At 36.6% G+C, this 15,000-nt stretch overlaps 1 protein-coding gene across 1 annotated transcript in view; it reads left to right on the forward strand.

Annotated features, from left to right (window-relative positions):
* LOC135208095 (uncharacterized) overlaps positions 1 to 15,000 on the forward strand; it is a 34,633-nt gene that overhangs the window by 6,321 nt on the left and 13,312 nt on the right. Inside the window, exon 2 of the mRNA XM_064240243.1 lies at positions 2,138 to 2,307. Within this exon, the coding sequence (XP_064096313.1) occupies positions 2,138 to 2,307 (170 nt within the window). The remainder of the gene's footprint in view (positions 1 to 2,137; positions 2,308 to 15,000) is intronic.

Consider the following 15,000-nt stretch of genomic DNA (forward strand, 5'->3'; position numbering starts at 1 on the left):
TCACAGCCATAAATAACTTTGATACGTTTGTACAAACAAATGCAGCTTAATGGATCCCAAACCATCATAATATTAATTTTCACGTTATTTACCCTCAAACAGTAGTCGGCAGCCATGACAGGTGTTTACAGCCAACGACGCTTTTATATTTAATTCAGGCAAAAGGACGTTTCAATGAAAACAAATAGTTTTTATCCGGTATCAATATTGACGATGATATCGAATATGTCAGCAGATGGCCGTGGAATGTTCGTGTTCTATTCGCCATGGGTAGTGTTTGTTTATCACTCTATCAAGTCTTAATTTTAATTCAGTGTAATTCTAGATTGTAAGTATGATTCAAAATAGACTCTATTAAATCCAGCTTGAGTTTTGGCTATGCAATTCAACTACCTTTTAGTCTGTTTCTTCGAAATCAACACTTATCATAACAAAAATGTTCCTCACAGAATCATATAATTCCACAAAGTCGTAATCTTAATTTTTTGTGCTTTAAGTATTAAATGTGATTAAAATATAAATTATTCCATCCAGCTTCACTTTTGGCTATTCACTTGAACTACCTTTCAGTCCATTTCCTCAAAATCAAAGGCCTTTTCATGAAAAAAAAAAGAAAAAAAATTCATGGATTCTGTGAAATCACCTTCAAGCGAAGTCCCACTTTTTCGACATATTGGACACGGAGATTTTCCGATGACCGTCTCAAATGATAGGTTTTGGGTAGGGGTGGTATTGTGTGGAGGGGTATTACGGTATCAGAAATTTTTTTGGGACTGTCTCTTACTTGATATGTGAAGGTGAATGGTTCTCTTCTCCTATGGAAGCCTGTAAATTTAATAAGATGCTGAAAGGGTCAAGACGCCTGATGTGGACCCCTGGTCCAACCAAGAGACTAAATGAAAGCATAAATAGTATATTGTACCTAGAGTAAGCAAAAGGGACCAAATGACTGCGGATGGAAGACTTAGATACAGAATTTAATGTAAATATCAATAGAAGGTACAGAGGTCACATAAGGAATGACATGGATATGTTATTGGAGGAGGAATAAGGAAATGAAAATTATAAAAGGGATAACTGACGTGGAAAGGATATTGGAATATCTGGTGATAGAATAACAGACGATGCGCTGAAATATTATGGTGCATGTATGTGTACGTATGTAATGAGAGAGAGAGAGAGAGAGAGAGAGAGAGAGAGAGAGAGAGAGAGATTGCTGCACTTACACTTAAATTGCCGAATAAAATCCTTTATTCCAGAAAACCTCGATGCTTCGTATAATTCCTCATTAATTTTTTTTTTTTCTTAGCCATTTTCGTTCTACCGATTAAACCTTCTATTTAACCGTGAGCGCAAAATAACCTCCAACTATTCATTTTAATATTTCTTTTATTTTTTAGGGCCACACTTTCAGGAGGTCTTACATAAAACCTGGTGTGGCCCACCTCAGGGGTGCATAACTTTGGGCAACTATGTAATTTGCATAGCTCCACCGACTTGGGAATTCAGGGTTGTGCCAAATAGTGGGTTTTAAACTTTATTTTTAATTCTTTAGTTTTTATTTAGATCTTATATCAAATGTGTGTGTATAATTAAAACGTAAACTCCATCAACACTCCTCCTCTCGAGGCCCTCTTTACGAGAAACTCAATCGATCTGTCCATCCGAAGCCAAAGCTTCTCCATCGCCACAAGAGATTCTCGTCAAAGTCTTGAATGAAGAAAAAGGGTAGATTACTGAGAATGTTCACAGGGAGTCGATTTGTGTACTGAAGATATAGATTTAATGCAATCATACCATGATCATTGTTACACTTGAAGTAGCATTGAAACTGGACGCTGCCAAATTATCCTAATTCGAAACGTTTCCTTATATACAAAATTTAACCATAAACATATTTTCATATCGGCATTCGCAAACTTTTTCATTGTAAATGTAAATTAGTCAGTTCTCTTAACCAGACTGGTTCACATTCTTATTTTAGGCTATCTGCCCCTTGGGGATGCATAGTCCATTTGCCTTGAATCCTAGTGCAAGGAAGGATTTACGAAACAGTTGACAGTTTGTGTTTATTGTGTTTATTTGAATAAAAACGGAAATGTTCTACTGATAACATGATAAAGGTAATTTATATCAGAAACAAGGAAAATATTTGAACTTGCAATATCAGAAATGATTCCCAGTAAGGGCCATCCCATTAAAGGACAGAATTCGGCTCCTTATGATGACAGGAGACTGCGTACAATTGCTGGAAGGGAAGTCTGTTGTGGCATGGAATTCTGGGTAGACAGACTGGAAGATGATGATGTAAGATATTCAACATACGTTTTTGACTGATGCATAACAGCCTGTGAGATAGCGAGTGTACCAGATGAGGTCAGGAATGAATGGGATATAAAAGCACGAGATAATAGATAAGATATGAAGAATTATGCAAAATAAATAGAATGAGAGAAGTATCGGTTACAAAACTTGAATTGAGGTCTGGGAAAATAGAGGAATGAATAGAAGTGAAGAAAACTGTAAACGAATAGAGTGGGTGTCAGCTCTGTGTCCAAGTAGTCGAAGATGAATGAACTGAAATGTCCATGGTTATTGATATTCAGCTTAATGATATTTTCAGATAAAGACAGCTCTAATATAGTCATCAAGTGACGGTCACATAAGCACAGTCCTTTCCAACTCAGCTTCGTTTGAACGACGCAGAACAAATAAGATTTGCTTTAAAGAGTTGAGGAAATCTGGAATGAAGTCTTGGAAGCCAAAGATTATATGGTATCTGTGAATATACGAATGAAGAATTATGGGGAAATGCGGAGTGAATTTTAAACTAGGAGGCGAAGAATCGTGGAGAGCGAGAGAGAGAGAGTGAGAGAGAGAGAGTGGAAATTCTTGGGTGGGAGGTAGTTGATCGGATAAATGAATTTATTGTCGATGACCCAGAGGGTTGTTAGCTGGACGAAGGAAGCATCTGTCAGCAGAGCAACGGTTTAAATTGGATTTGGCTGACAAAAAAAAGTAGGTATCCCTCGAATGAGGCTGTGAAGTTTGTTTAGACTGACAAATTCTTTGTAACAAAAGATGGCAGCAGCAAAGCAGCGGATTATTTCAAAATAAATGATTGTTTCTTCAAAGCTGGATGTGTTATAAATGGGAGGTTATATCAAACTCTTATCTATTAATTAATTTGTTAAATCAATTTTTCTTTTTCATAAGGGCGTCTCTTCCTTTTGTGTTTCCTATTACCTTCTGTTACTTCTTCCTAATAACCGCCTTATCCTGTGGGCTTGGTCCATATGAACAGGGTTCTTCATCTCCTGAATAATTACGGTACAGTAATTAATCTATAGCCTGAAAACATCGAAGTTTCATAAAAGACCGAGATGAAAGAGCATCTGGAAACCGCTGGGTCTATCGCAAAGGGTCACAAACCCCAAGAACCAGAGAGAGAGAGAGAGAGAGAGAGAGAGAGAGAACGCCATATAAAGCAACACTAGAAGTGTCAGGACCAGACGGAAGGAAAGCGAAGAAAGATAATTGGACACTAAGACGCAATGGAATGGTCGTGACTTGTGACCAATGGGATGGATGGAGATAAACTGATACCGAGGGGAGGAAAAGGAAAAATATATAAATACTGATTATTCTGCGGCTACGTTGCAATTCATATGCATGGAAATGGTCAGGGTGTTTTAAAATATCTCCATTTAATTAAATATATGGAGGCAGGAAGGGACGTTCCATTGACTTTGAATCGATAGATATTTTGTTATTGATACATTGATTGAACATCGTGTAAATATATTTATTTGAAAAAAAAGCTGCATTTACACGAAATAATTTAGTCATAAGGCAACATAAAGGTCTAAAGTATCCACTGAATTCTATCTTCTTATGATGTCAGGAACATGTTGCTTCATAAAAATGATCAAAATTCATATTGAACGTACCTGAATACTTATTGAACTGTTGTCTCATTTCACTTTGTATATAAGAAAGTCTTTTAATCATAAATGAAGTCTCAAAACAGTGACAGAAAATGATTTACATATGAATTCAATTCGCGACATTCTTTGCTAAAATAAGTTTTTTTATTATTCATCCAACAAAGACTTATTCAATTCAGAGGTCTTAAATAGCGTTATTAAGGAATAGTAATTTTGTCACTTGAATAAGATAAATGGTTTCCATGAAGATCCATATTCTGGGACAATCAAATGTCGTTATTGAAAGCCAGAAGCCTCTGACTCAGCTGGTTATTAGATTGGAACTTTCTCTGTAGAGTACACAATATTGCGTTCCATTTTTATTCTCTCTCTCTCTCTCTCTCTCTCTCTCTCTCTCTCTCTCTCTCTCCTCTCTCTCTTTTGATAAGTAATATTCTTTAGGAATATTGAAGAAAAACATCCTAGACAACTTGAAATCCTGAATCTGATATAAACTGAGAATTGTTTGTTGACGACAAACCTGAGTAATGATTTTACGAAATTGTTTGTGACATTTTCATCTTTAATTTTGAGCTGCCTGACAGAGACTTAAAATTATTCAGTCAGTCTCGGTCTGAAATGGGATGAATTTGTTTATTTGCTTATGGATTTTGTAACGATAATTTTCATTTTGCACGAGAGAGAAAGTAAAATATAACTCACAGTACAAAGACTGTGACCTACATTAAATATGTGTTAGAGAGAGAGAGAGAGAGAGAGAGAGAGAGAGAGAGAGAGAGAAAGTGTTACACAGTTACAATACTTAAGCAGTGACCTGCATTGATACATTTATCAAAAGTTTAATTTACCAAATATTTTTTAACAATAATGTTTAATTTTTTTTAAAGAAATTCTGGATTGTCTCGTTTTGGTGAGTTTTACTGCATTACTCTTTCATTGCCAGATATTCGTTTTTTATTATTATCTTTTTAATGTCCTGTCGATCAGGAGGAAACGTCGCGTTAGAGAGAGAGAGAGAAGAGAGAGAGAGATAGAGAGAGAATTGTATAAGCAATAAATAAATCAAATGACTCAACCGAATTTTACCATGCCCTTTGGTGCGTTGCTCGCCAGTCTAAGCAACAACGAGAAAGCCGTCATCAGAAAGATAGAGAGACTCTTTACAAGATTAATAGTGCTGAAGCAGCAGTCATTTTTAACAAAACATGTCTACGAGAGGGTCTCCTTCCGAAAATATTATTATTATTATTATTATTATTATTGGAAAAAAACTCTCTATCACGAGAGTATATATCATGTTCTAAAGGGTCCACAATAATACAGTTTAAAAAGTCCGTGTATAATTTTGAAGACTTTACAGAAAGCTTGTCGAACCCTTCCCTGGGTTCATCTTAGTCCAAATGAACAATAACGTTGCAGCAAGTACAGAGGAAGGGTTCGAAAGCTTTCTGTAAAGTCTTAAAAAATTATACACGGACTTTTTACACTTTTGTATTATTGTGGACCCTTTAGACATTATTATAATACTCTCGCAATACAGAGTTTTTCCCTAACCCTAATAATAATACTATTATTATTATTATTTTTTTTTTTTTTTTTTTTTTTTTTTTTTTTTTTTTTTTGCTCTATCACAGTCCTCCAATTCGACTGGGTGGTATTTATAGTGTGGGGTTCCGGGTTGCATCCTGCCCCTTCCAGGAGTCCATCCACTTTTCTTACTATGTGTGCCGTTTCTAGGGATCACACTCTTCTGCATGAGTCCCTGGAGCTACTTCAGCCTCTAGTTTTTCTAGATTCCTTTTCAGGGATCTTGGGAATCGTGCCTAGTGCTCCTATGATTATGGGTACGATTTCCACTGGCATATCCCATATCCTTCTTATTTCTATTTTCAGATCTTGATACTTATCCAATTTTTCCCTCTCTTCCTCTTCAACTCTGGTGTCCCATGGTATTGCGACATCAATCAGTGATACTTTCTTCTTGACTTTGTCAATCAACGTCACGTCTGGTCTGTTTTGCACGTATTACCCTATCCGTCCTGATACCATAGTCCCAGAGGATCTTTGCCTGATCGTTTTCTATCACTCCTTCAGGTTGGTGCTCGTACCACTTATTACTGCAAGGTAGCTGATGTTTCTTGCACAGGCTCCAGTGGAGGGCTTTTGCCACTGAATCATGCCTCTTTTTGTACTGGTTCTGTGCAAGTGCCGGGCATTCACTTGCTATGTGGTTTATGGTCTCATTTTTCGTATTGCACTTCTACATATGGGAGAGATGTTATTTCCGTCTATCGTACTTTGAACATCTGGTTCTTAGGGCCTGATCTTGTGCCGCTGTTATCATTCCTTCAGTTTCCTTCTTGAGCTCTCCCCTCTGTAGCCATTGCCAATTGTCATCGCTGGCTAGTTCTTTAGTCTGTCTCATGTATTGTCCGTGCATTGGTTTGTTGTGCCAGTCCTCTGTTCTTTCTGTCTTTCTCCTGTCTCTGTATATTTCTGGGTCTTCGTCTACTTTTATTAGTCCTTCTTCCCATGCACTCTTTAGCCACTCGTCTTCACTGGTTTTCAGATATTGCCCCAGTGCTCTGTTTTCGATGTTGACGCAGTCCTCTATACTTATTAGTCCTCTCCCTCCTTCCTTTCGTGTTATGTATAGTCTGCCCGTATTTGCTCTTGGGTGTAGTGCTTTGTGTATTGTCATTTGTTTCCTCGTTTGTTTTTCTGATCAATGCTGCCGGAGTTCTGCCTTCGTCCATCCCACTATTACCTGCGCTGTATCTGATTACTGGCACTGCCCATGTGTTTATGGCTTTTATATCATATTTCCGGCGTTAGTGATTATTATTATTATTATTAATTTATTATTAATTATTATTATTATATTCTTATTATTATTCAGAAGGTCACTTATTCACAAGGAACAAGCCTACCAAAGACCACTGACTCGAAATTGAAGCTTCAAAGAATATATCGTTTTCAGCACAACGGAAAAAACTGTGTAATGTTTCATTATTGTGCATCTTAATATTCCATTTTTTTAATAAATTCAGTAAATATCAGATAAGTTTAATATTTTGTGTCATCAATGCTCCACAATTTTGCCGAGAGGGTATGAAAGCAGCCAGTTAAACTCATGTACCATTTATACCAGTTACAGGGAATAAAAATGTTTTTAGATAAAACAGTTCAATATTAACTACTTTCCTTTCGCGTGAATGAGATGTCAGAATCTAAAATTAGATCATTCAACAGCATTCCATTAAATAAAGAAGAGACTTGGATTAAAATAAAAAGATATTCCTTAAATCCAGGACATTTCCATCTAGTAGCGAAGTGTTTTGGTGCTGAACTGACATATCCCAAAAAATAAAAATAAAAGAAATTAGCGAATAGCAAAGATTTTCATAATTACGCTGCAAAATTTTATCCACGCCGAACAAATTGTAAATGTGGCTGAGAATATGAATGAAAGTTCTGTTTCGAACTAAGAATGTCTTGGGGAAAAGATCTAGTAACAGGTTTATATTATTATTATCATTATTATTATTATTATTATTATATTATTGATTATTTATTATTATTATTATATTATTATTATCATTATTATTGAAAGTACATAAATATGATCATGTTTGACAACGTGAAAAAATTATTCCTTTATACAATACAAAAGAACGAAACAGAACTATCACAGAAGAGACAATCGGAATTAAATAAACACCTAACCACAAGGAACAATAAAAATCACTTGTGCCTTTCTTCGGTATCTTTCCAATAAGGATGAAATACAAATCCACTTACTAAGTTCTGATTTGTCTATCTGATGACACGTCTTCTTTGGGACGACCAATATCTCAGTTTAAAGATTGATAAGATTATGATACAAGAAATAAACCTGTAGCTTACGACTGACACATGATGAGATTTACGTATTTTGTTATTTGGAACTTTTGCAGTGTTCATGATACATCATCTTTTAAGTGTTGTTTTTTTAATACAAAAAAAAAAACAACCGTCAGAATATTTTAAGAGCGAAGTCATTTATCATTGGAGGCAAAAAACCATACAAATATTTTATTTAAAACAATTGTATTGCAAATCATAATCCAATTTCATTTTTTCGCTATATAATTTAAACCAGTGTTCCTCTCTCTCTCTCTCTCTCTCTCTCTCTCCACTGCGGAATAGTTTCCCCTTATGAAGAAACTCCGAGGCTTCTCAGAACTTGGGGATGAATTTGAGAGCTTTTTCTGCCGCCTGGTGTATTGTATACGGCCTTAACTTTGGTCCTAATGGATTCAGAATCCTTCCTGTTGTTTTACCCACAAAATAATGCTCTCTTTTCATAGATACTTTCCTTTAATGTTTTTAAATATATATCCCTCTGGGATTATTTACTTTTCTGCTTATCTGTTGTTGAATGTATCTCTTAGAGCAAAGCTTTTTGTTGGACAATTTTTTTTCTTTTTTCTTCAATTCGTCCACAGTACTACAATTCGTTATTATTTTTGTTCTTTCATTATTATTATTATTATTATTATTATTATATTATTATTATTATTATTATTGAGTAAAAAACAAAGTCTACAAACAGTAAGGCCTCCGTCACAGCCGAGGCAGAGAGAGAGAGAGAGTGAGAGAGAGAAGGAGGAGAGAGAGAGGAGAGAGCTCTAATGAGGTTCAGCACCATACCTAATTCTCTCGGGTGGGAGATGGATGCTCAGCTTTGCATAGAAGTCAAGAACTCTTTCCCCCAAAACTTCGTAATGGGCCTTTTACCTCTTTGATGCGGTTGAAATATCTTTTCTGAGAATTTCGCAACATTTGCGAAATTCCGATTCAAACTCGGTCTAATAGTTCTTTTGCAGTCCTCTGCAAATTGCATATTCTTAGCAGTCTTACCATGCGGTGAATCTATTCGTGTGAAGGAAATCGGCAATTCTTTACCAATATTCCCTCTCATTATGAAACCATTGTTTGTTGCAAGTTTCATTTTATCGTCCTTGTGAGGTATGATGAACGATCATACTCTAAGAGCTATCATAAAGGATTCTAAAAAATGTATTCAGGTATTCAGGATTCACACTGGAATATTTATAGCTTTTGGGAGTAGGAACAGTAGGAATCTGGTATCTTTGGATGCATTCCACGTTCGACCCAAAGGTATAACAATACCTCAGGAAGCAACGTGATTTATGAAACAAATAAAAGGAATATCTCAACAGACAACGCGAGAAAAGATTTCCCATGAACCAATCGCTTTCTTCAGTCGGTGCTATAAAGCATATGAGAGAGAGAGAGAGAGAGAGAGAGAGAGAGAGGGAGAGAGAGAGAGTGAGAGAGAGAGAGAATCTTTTAGACTTAAAAGAATAGAACCATCACAGTGACCTGGGCATTGCTCGGGCGAGGTCATTCAAATGACCCCAAAATGTAAATGGGGACACTCCATTGGCTATTCATTCAGGAGGGGCAGTATATACTATGGCCAGAGGTGGCAGCCTCTGATTGGTCCATCTGATGAGGCGCCTTTGGAGGGAAGATGGATTTTGGGACTCGAGATGTGGACATCAGTTACGATTCAAAGGTTCTGTCTGCAGTGTCCGGATAAGGACGAATTGCGGTTTCAGAATGTTAAGAGCTTTATGTCTCCAATGTCCGGATAATGACGAATTTTCATGTCTCCAATGTCCTGATAATGACGCTGCAAAGGAAGGAAAAGGGACAGACAGTAAGCAATAGAGAACAAAGGACACGAGTGTTGTACTTTGAATCTCTCTTCTGGGTACGAGAGAAAATAGAGAGCGAGGAGAACTAAAGAGACTTCTGTAATCCTCCAACGTAAGGGTAAACTGCCCTTTTGTCTTTGTTTCTTACAGTGCATTACTGTGTATTTCCCATCTCTCTCTCTCTCTCTCTCTCTCTCTCTCTCTCTCTCTCTCTCTCTCTCTCTCTCTGTATGTCACAGTTCTCTAGATTTCACCAGTAATGATTTAGAATTTAATATTCATTCCAACGATGCAAAATTTTACCATGAAATACCCCCCCAAAAAAGGACCCATTATTCACAATGTACCTCGTAACTTCTCATTAGTATTCAGATTAGAGTTGGAAGTTCAGTTTAATATGATCTGCACTTCATTAATCAAATCGCGAACGAGTGAGTTTTAGGTTAATGAAACATAAAATTTATTCAGTTTGGGGAGACCAAAACTGATGAAGAATGAGTAACTTTGTTCTGGGAAACAAATTATAGTGTGGTGGTATTTTCACCAGAGCTTCAGAACCAAGAGTTGTCTCACTCGTGTGTTTGTGGATCAGTTCGTTGGTAGGGACTGGGTTCTTCGTCTTGTTGGAATGGGAGTTTTATTCCAGGAGTTTTATCTTGGCTTCAGCTATAATGTAGAATAGTCTTCCTAGTGCAATGGTCTTCAAACTGTGGGCCATTGACTAAATATCAGTGGGCCACGGAAAAAATATAGAATTTAAAATTAAATAACATATATAAAGTAAAAATAAAAAAAAGTATATTTTCTTTTATCCGTACCTATAATCATAAATAAACAGCATATATAAAACTATCGAAATATATTTCCCTTTTCTTATTCTATCCCAGTAATTGTTCACTAGTTAATTTTTAGATTATAAAAATGGTCATGAAATGATTCTGAGCATATTTGTATATTGAATTTATGAAAATCTATATTTTGAATTTATTGTAATAACATGTAATAAAATTCCAGTTCCAGGAACTATATGTTGCATTTTGAACTTATTAATTCCTATTCTAACAGGTGTATTGGTTTTATTTTCAAATCTTTCCCATTTATCAATATTTTACATTTTACTAGGGGTTTTCAGCTGGAGATCTAAAGAAAGATCAAAATAATATAACTTGTTCTATTATATTACCAGAGTGGCTGGGTGTAGTTAACGAATCAGCTGATAGAATTCTGTACAGAGACCCTACACAGGTTACAAGACAAAAACCAGTTTGGGAATATTGTAATCTCTTGTTCGACTGGAAAGCCTCACACGATGCTCAGGTCCTTTGCTGAGTCTTGCTATTTCGGTCTGACAATACTCTGCGAAACGGCTGATATATTTGACTCTGTACTGTTATTATTATTATTATTCAGGAGGCGAAACCCTGGTCATATGAACAAGAAGCCCACCCAAGGGGAGGACCACTGACTTGAAATTCAAGCATCAAAGAATATGGTGTTTATTAGAAAGAAGTAACAGAAGCTAACGGGAAATACAGAAAGAGATCAGTTACTAGATGAACAGATGAATTAACGAATTAATGAATTGATAAAAAATATCATTCTCAAAACGCATAAGTGTGAAGACATTATTATTATTATTATTATTATTATTATTATTATTTTTTTTTTTTTTTTTGTTTTTTTTTGTTTTTCTATCACAGTCCTTCAATTCGACTGGGTGGTATTTATAGTGTGGGTTCCGGGTTGCATCCTGCCTCCTTAGGAGTCCATCACTTTTCTTACTATGTGCGCCGTTTCTAGAATCTCATTCTTCTGCATGTGTCCTGGAGCTACTTCAGCCTCTAGTTTTTTCTAGATTCCTTTTCAGGGATCTTAGGATCGTGCCTAGTGTCCCCTCAATTTCCACTGGCATATTTATTATTATTATTATTATTATTATTATTATTATTATTATTATTATTATTATTATTATTACCCAGAAGATTAATCCTTTTCAAATGTAACAAGCCCACCACAGGGGCCACTGGCCTTGAAATTCAAGAAGCTTCCAAAGAATATTATGGTGTTCAGTTGGTCAAGCCATGTATGTGTGTTTTTTTTTTTTCTTTTTTTACGGCGGGTGGGGAGAGGCGTTGGGGGTCCCCTGCAATGTTTGATATAAAGAAAAACTATCTGCGCTGAATTCCTTTAGACTAAATGATCCACTCCCGAGATTTTCCGGATTTAAAAGTCGCGTTTGAGGGTAAATTCAATTGCAGAAACGAAACCGAATAAATTCCTGCTTATGGAGGGCGAGGGACATTTTGCATATTCCTCATACATTCCATAAATTTCAATAAATGCTCCCGAATAAATTTATGTAAATGACGTTACCTGCGTTCGTTTGCGGTGAAGAGATTTGTGAAGCCTCTCTCTCTCTCTCTCTCTCCTCTCTCTCTCTCTCTCTCTCTATCTCTCTCTCTCTCTCTCATCTCTCTCTCTCTCTCTCTCTCTCTCTCTCTCTGAGTGATGTAGTATATTAGCATGAAAAGGAAAGTTCTTATCGTGGGAGTTGAGGTATCATCACAAAATCTCAAGTAAGAAAACAGCCAACATCATCTACATGATTCTTACTCATACTGAAAACAGTTTCATGTTATGCCTAGGACAACCGGATTTCCTCTCTGTCTCTGTCTCTGTCTCTCTCTCTCTGAGCTGCAGAAATGTTTCTCAGTAAATTAGATTTATAGCCTCGGGAACCTCGTCACTTTCGCCTGGGAAAAGTTCGCTTTTTCTCTGCACTCACGAACTTGCCAATGGTACCTGGCTAGTTAAACTTTAAACTCTCTCTCTCTCTCTCTCCTCTCTCTCTCTCTCTCTCTCTCTCTCTCTCTCTCTCTCTCTCTCTCATTCTGCATAAAAAACGAGACAATCCACAATTTTATTAGAACAATCTGCAAAACTTTGAGGACGTTCGATGTTCAAGCTTCGGCAAGTGTTGTTAGTACGAAACAATGGTTTAAAAAGACCTTAACAATCTGCAGGCACTGGGCAATGATCGTAACTTGAAGTAGTGTGCACTACCTTTCGACAATTTTTAAAATGGTGAAACAATTGTCGTCGGGCATTAGAGACATTCTTGGTTATTATAAAACCATTTTGTCATAATTACAAATAAGTCTTACATTCAGGGGATTTTGTATTTAAGGCTTCCGTCGAATGACAGCAGCTTCATATTCCAGTCTGGAGGGCCGTCCTCCTAGGGCGGTGTTGCGTCTTCAGCTCCAAACTCTTTGATAACTGTACATGATAGAGTAGGCGGTGGTGCGGACAACTGCAAGCATTCTGCGGGCTTCAATTATCCTCCCCTGCATTGTAGGCGTCTAAGATTCTCTGCTGATCAACTGCCGATACCCTGGGCATGAGGATGACGATGCTCTGGCAGACTCTAGCAGATCGACAACAACTAACCTGATCCAGTGCTGTTTACTTGTTTGTTTGATTGTTTGTATGGTGTTTTTATGTTGCATGGAACCAGTGGTTATTCAGCAACGGGACCAACGGCTTTACGTGACTACCGTACCACGTCGAGAGTGAACTTCTATCACCGAAATACACATCTTTCACTCCTCAAGGAATGCCCGAGAACAGGACTCGCGGCCAACAAGGTGGTACGCCAACACATACCGACCACGCCACTGAGGGGCTCAGTCCTGTTCACGTACTTCAACATCTTCACTAAATGCAAGAAAAAAATAAAACAAAAGAGTTTTGCCTTAGTTGAGAGGTAGTTTTACTGATATGATGTTTTAGGACCAAATGATACTTGGCCATTCGAATACGTTTAGTTGAATTAATCAGTCATACTTAGAGATGCATGAAACACTTTTGCTACTTGGTTTCGAGTTTTTGCTGACTGTCTTCGATTTTGATTAATGTTTTCCGTAAAAAGTGAGAATTGTTGCTGAAGTCTGAGAACTGTTTAACTGTTGTTGCGATCTGTATTATCGACTGTGTCCAATTAAGGATACGGAGAGTGTCGTAGTTTTGCCAAATGTCTCAAAGATAAGACCTTATAATTGTTTCGCTAACAGTTACAAATGCTGAATAGTTTCTCATTTCATCCGGTTGGTATGATGGTTGAACAATTAATTCTTAACTGTGTCTGTTTGGTTTGCAGAATATACAGAATGAACTGCAAAAAGGTGTAATATAAATTTTCAAAGGCTATCCATCATGACGTGCCCTGGAATAATAATTATTCCCTTATGATATTCCAAGCGATTCCCAGTATTCAAAGTAAATTACAAATTTTAACTGCGAGAAGAAATTCCTCTCAGCCTGAAAATAATTTCGACCAGAAAAAAAGGAGAATTTTTATATTTCTGTGTGAATCCTGGAAATGCTAATTGAAGTGGAGGTCTCTCTCATTACATGGATTTCGGTATTAATCTCATTTTAATTATATTCATTTATTCTCTCTGCATCATGTTTTGAAGAATCTTTTACGGGAGAGCTTTCTAAAATCTTCACCCTCCCGTTTGCTTCCTTTGAGGGTTTGGGAGAGGACGATGTTTTGGTGTTTATATGTATTTATTTTGAATCACGAAATAATACAGTATGGGATTTTAATAAACATATCTATCATCGATTAGTTTATATATTTAGTTTTCCAATGAAGAAATCGAATTGAAGAAAGCTTAGCGTATCCGAATAGTAGAATCTGAACCGTCTCAACTATTTTACAAAAAATAAATCACATATAGAAATATTAGAAGGTTCTCAAGGGAAATTCAGCCTCCTTATTTTCCTAGACTCTCTCAGCTTCCTTAAGCCTGTAACTTGTAGTACGAACTTCCTCACGAAAGTAAATAAAAAAAAACTGTCACATTCTTTTTGAAGCAAAGAACGTCTGGTTGGTGCCTCTTTGAGCAGAATTTTCACTTAACTTTATGAAGACTTTTCCCCTTCAATTTTGAGCAGTGTCGATAAGATTCTTCTTCGGGGAGGTTAGAACAAGTTTTAGTGTTGCACCAGAAAAGACCTTCTGGGAAAAGAAGGTTTTAGTTTTAGGAGGAAAATATTTACAGAGAAGTCGTGAGTTCCTTGTCATTATTTATCGTTCCTCTGGAAAATTTAGACTTTCAGAGTTTTTTTTTTTTTCTTTTAGATACAGACAGCGATATCAAGCTATTGTCCCATGTTCCCATAGGGGTAGTGCTGGCATTACTTAAGGTCTCTGCAGTGTCCCCTTCTCCCCTGGCTGCATCCCTTCATACCTTTTACTGTACCTCCGTTCATATTCTCTTTCTTCCATCTTACTTTCTTCAAACCTCTCCTAGCAGTTG

The sequence above is a fragment of the Macrobrachium nipponense genome, chromosome 34, assembly GCF_015104395.2.
Source record: "Macrobrachium nipponense isolate FS-2020 chromosome 34, ASM1510439v2, whole genome shotgun sequence".
In the NCBI taxonomy this organism is placed as follows: Eukaryota; Metazoa; Arthropoda; class Malacostraca; order Decapoda; family Palaemonidae; genus Macrobrachium; species Macrobrachium nipponense.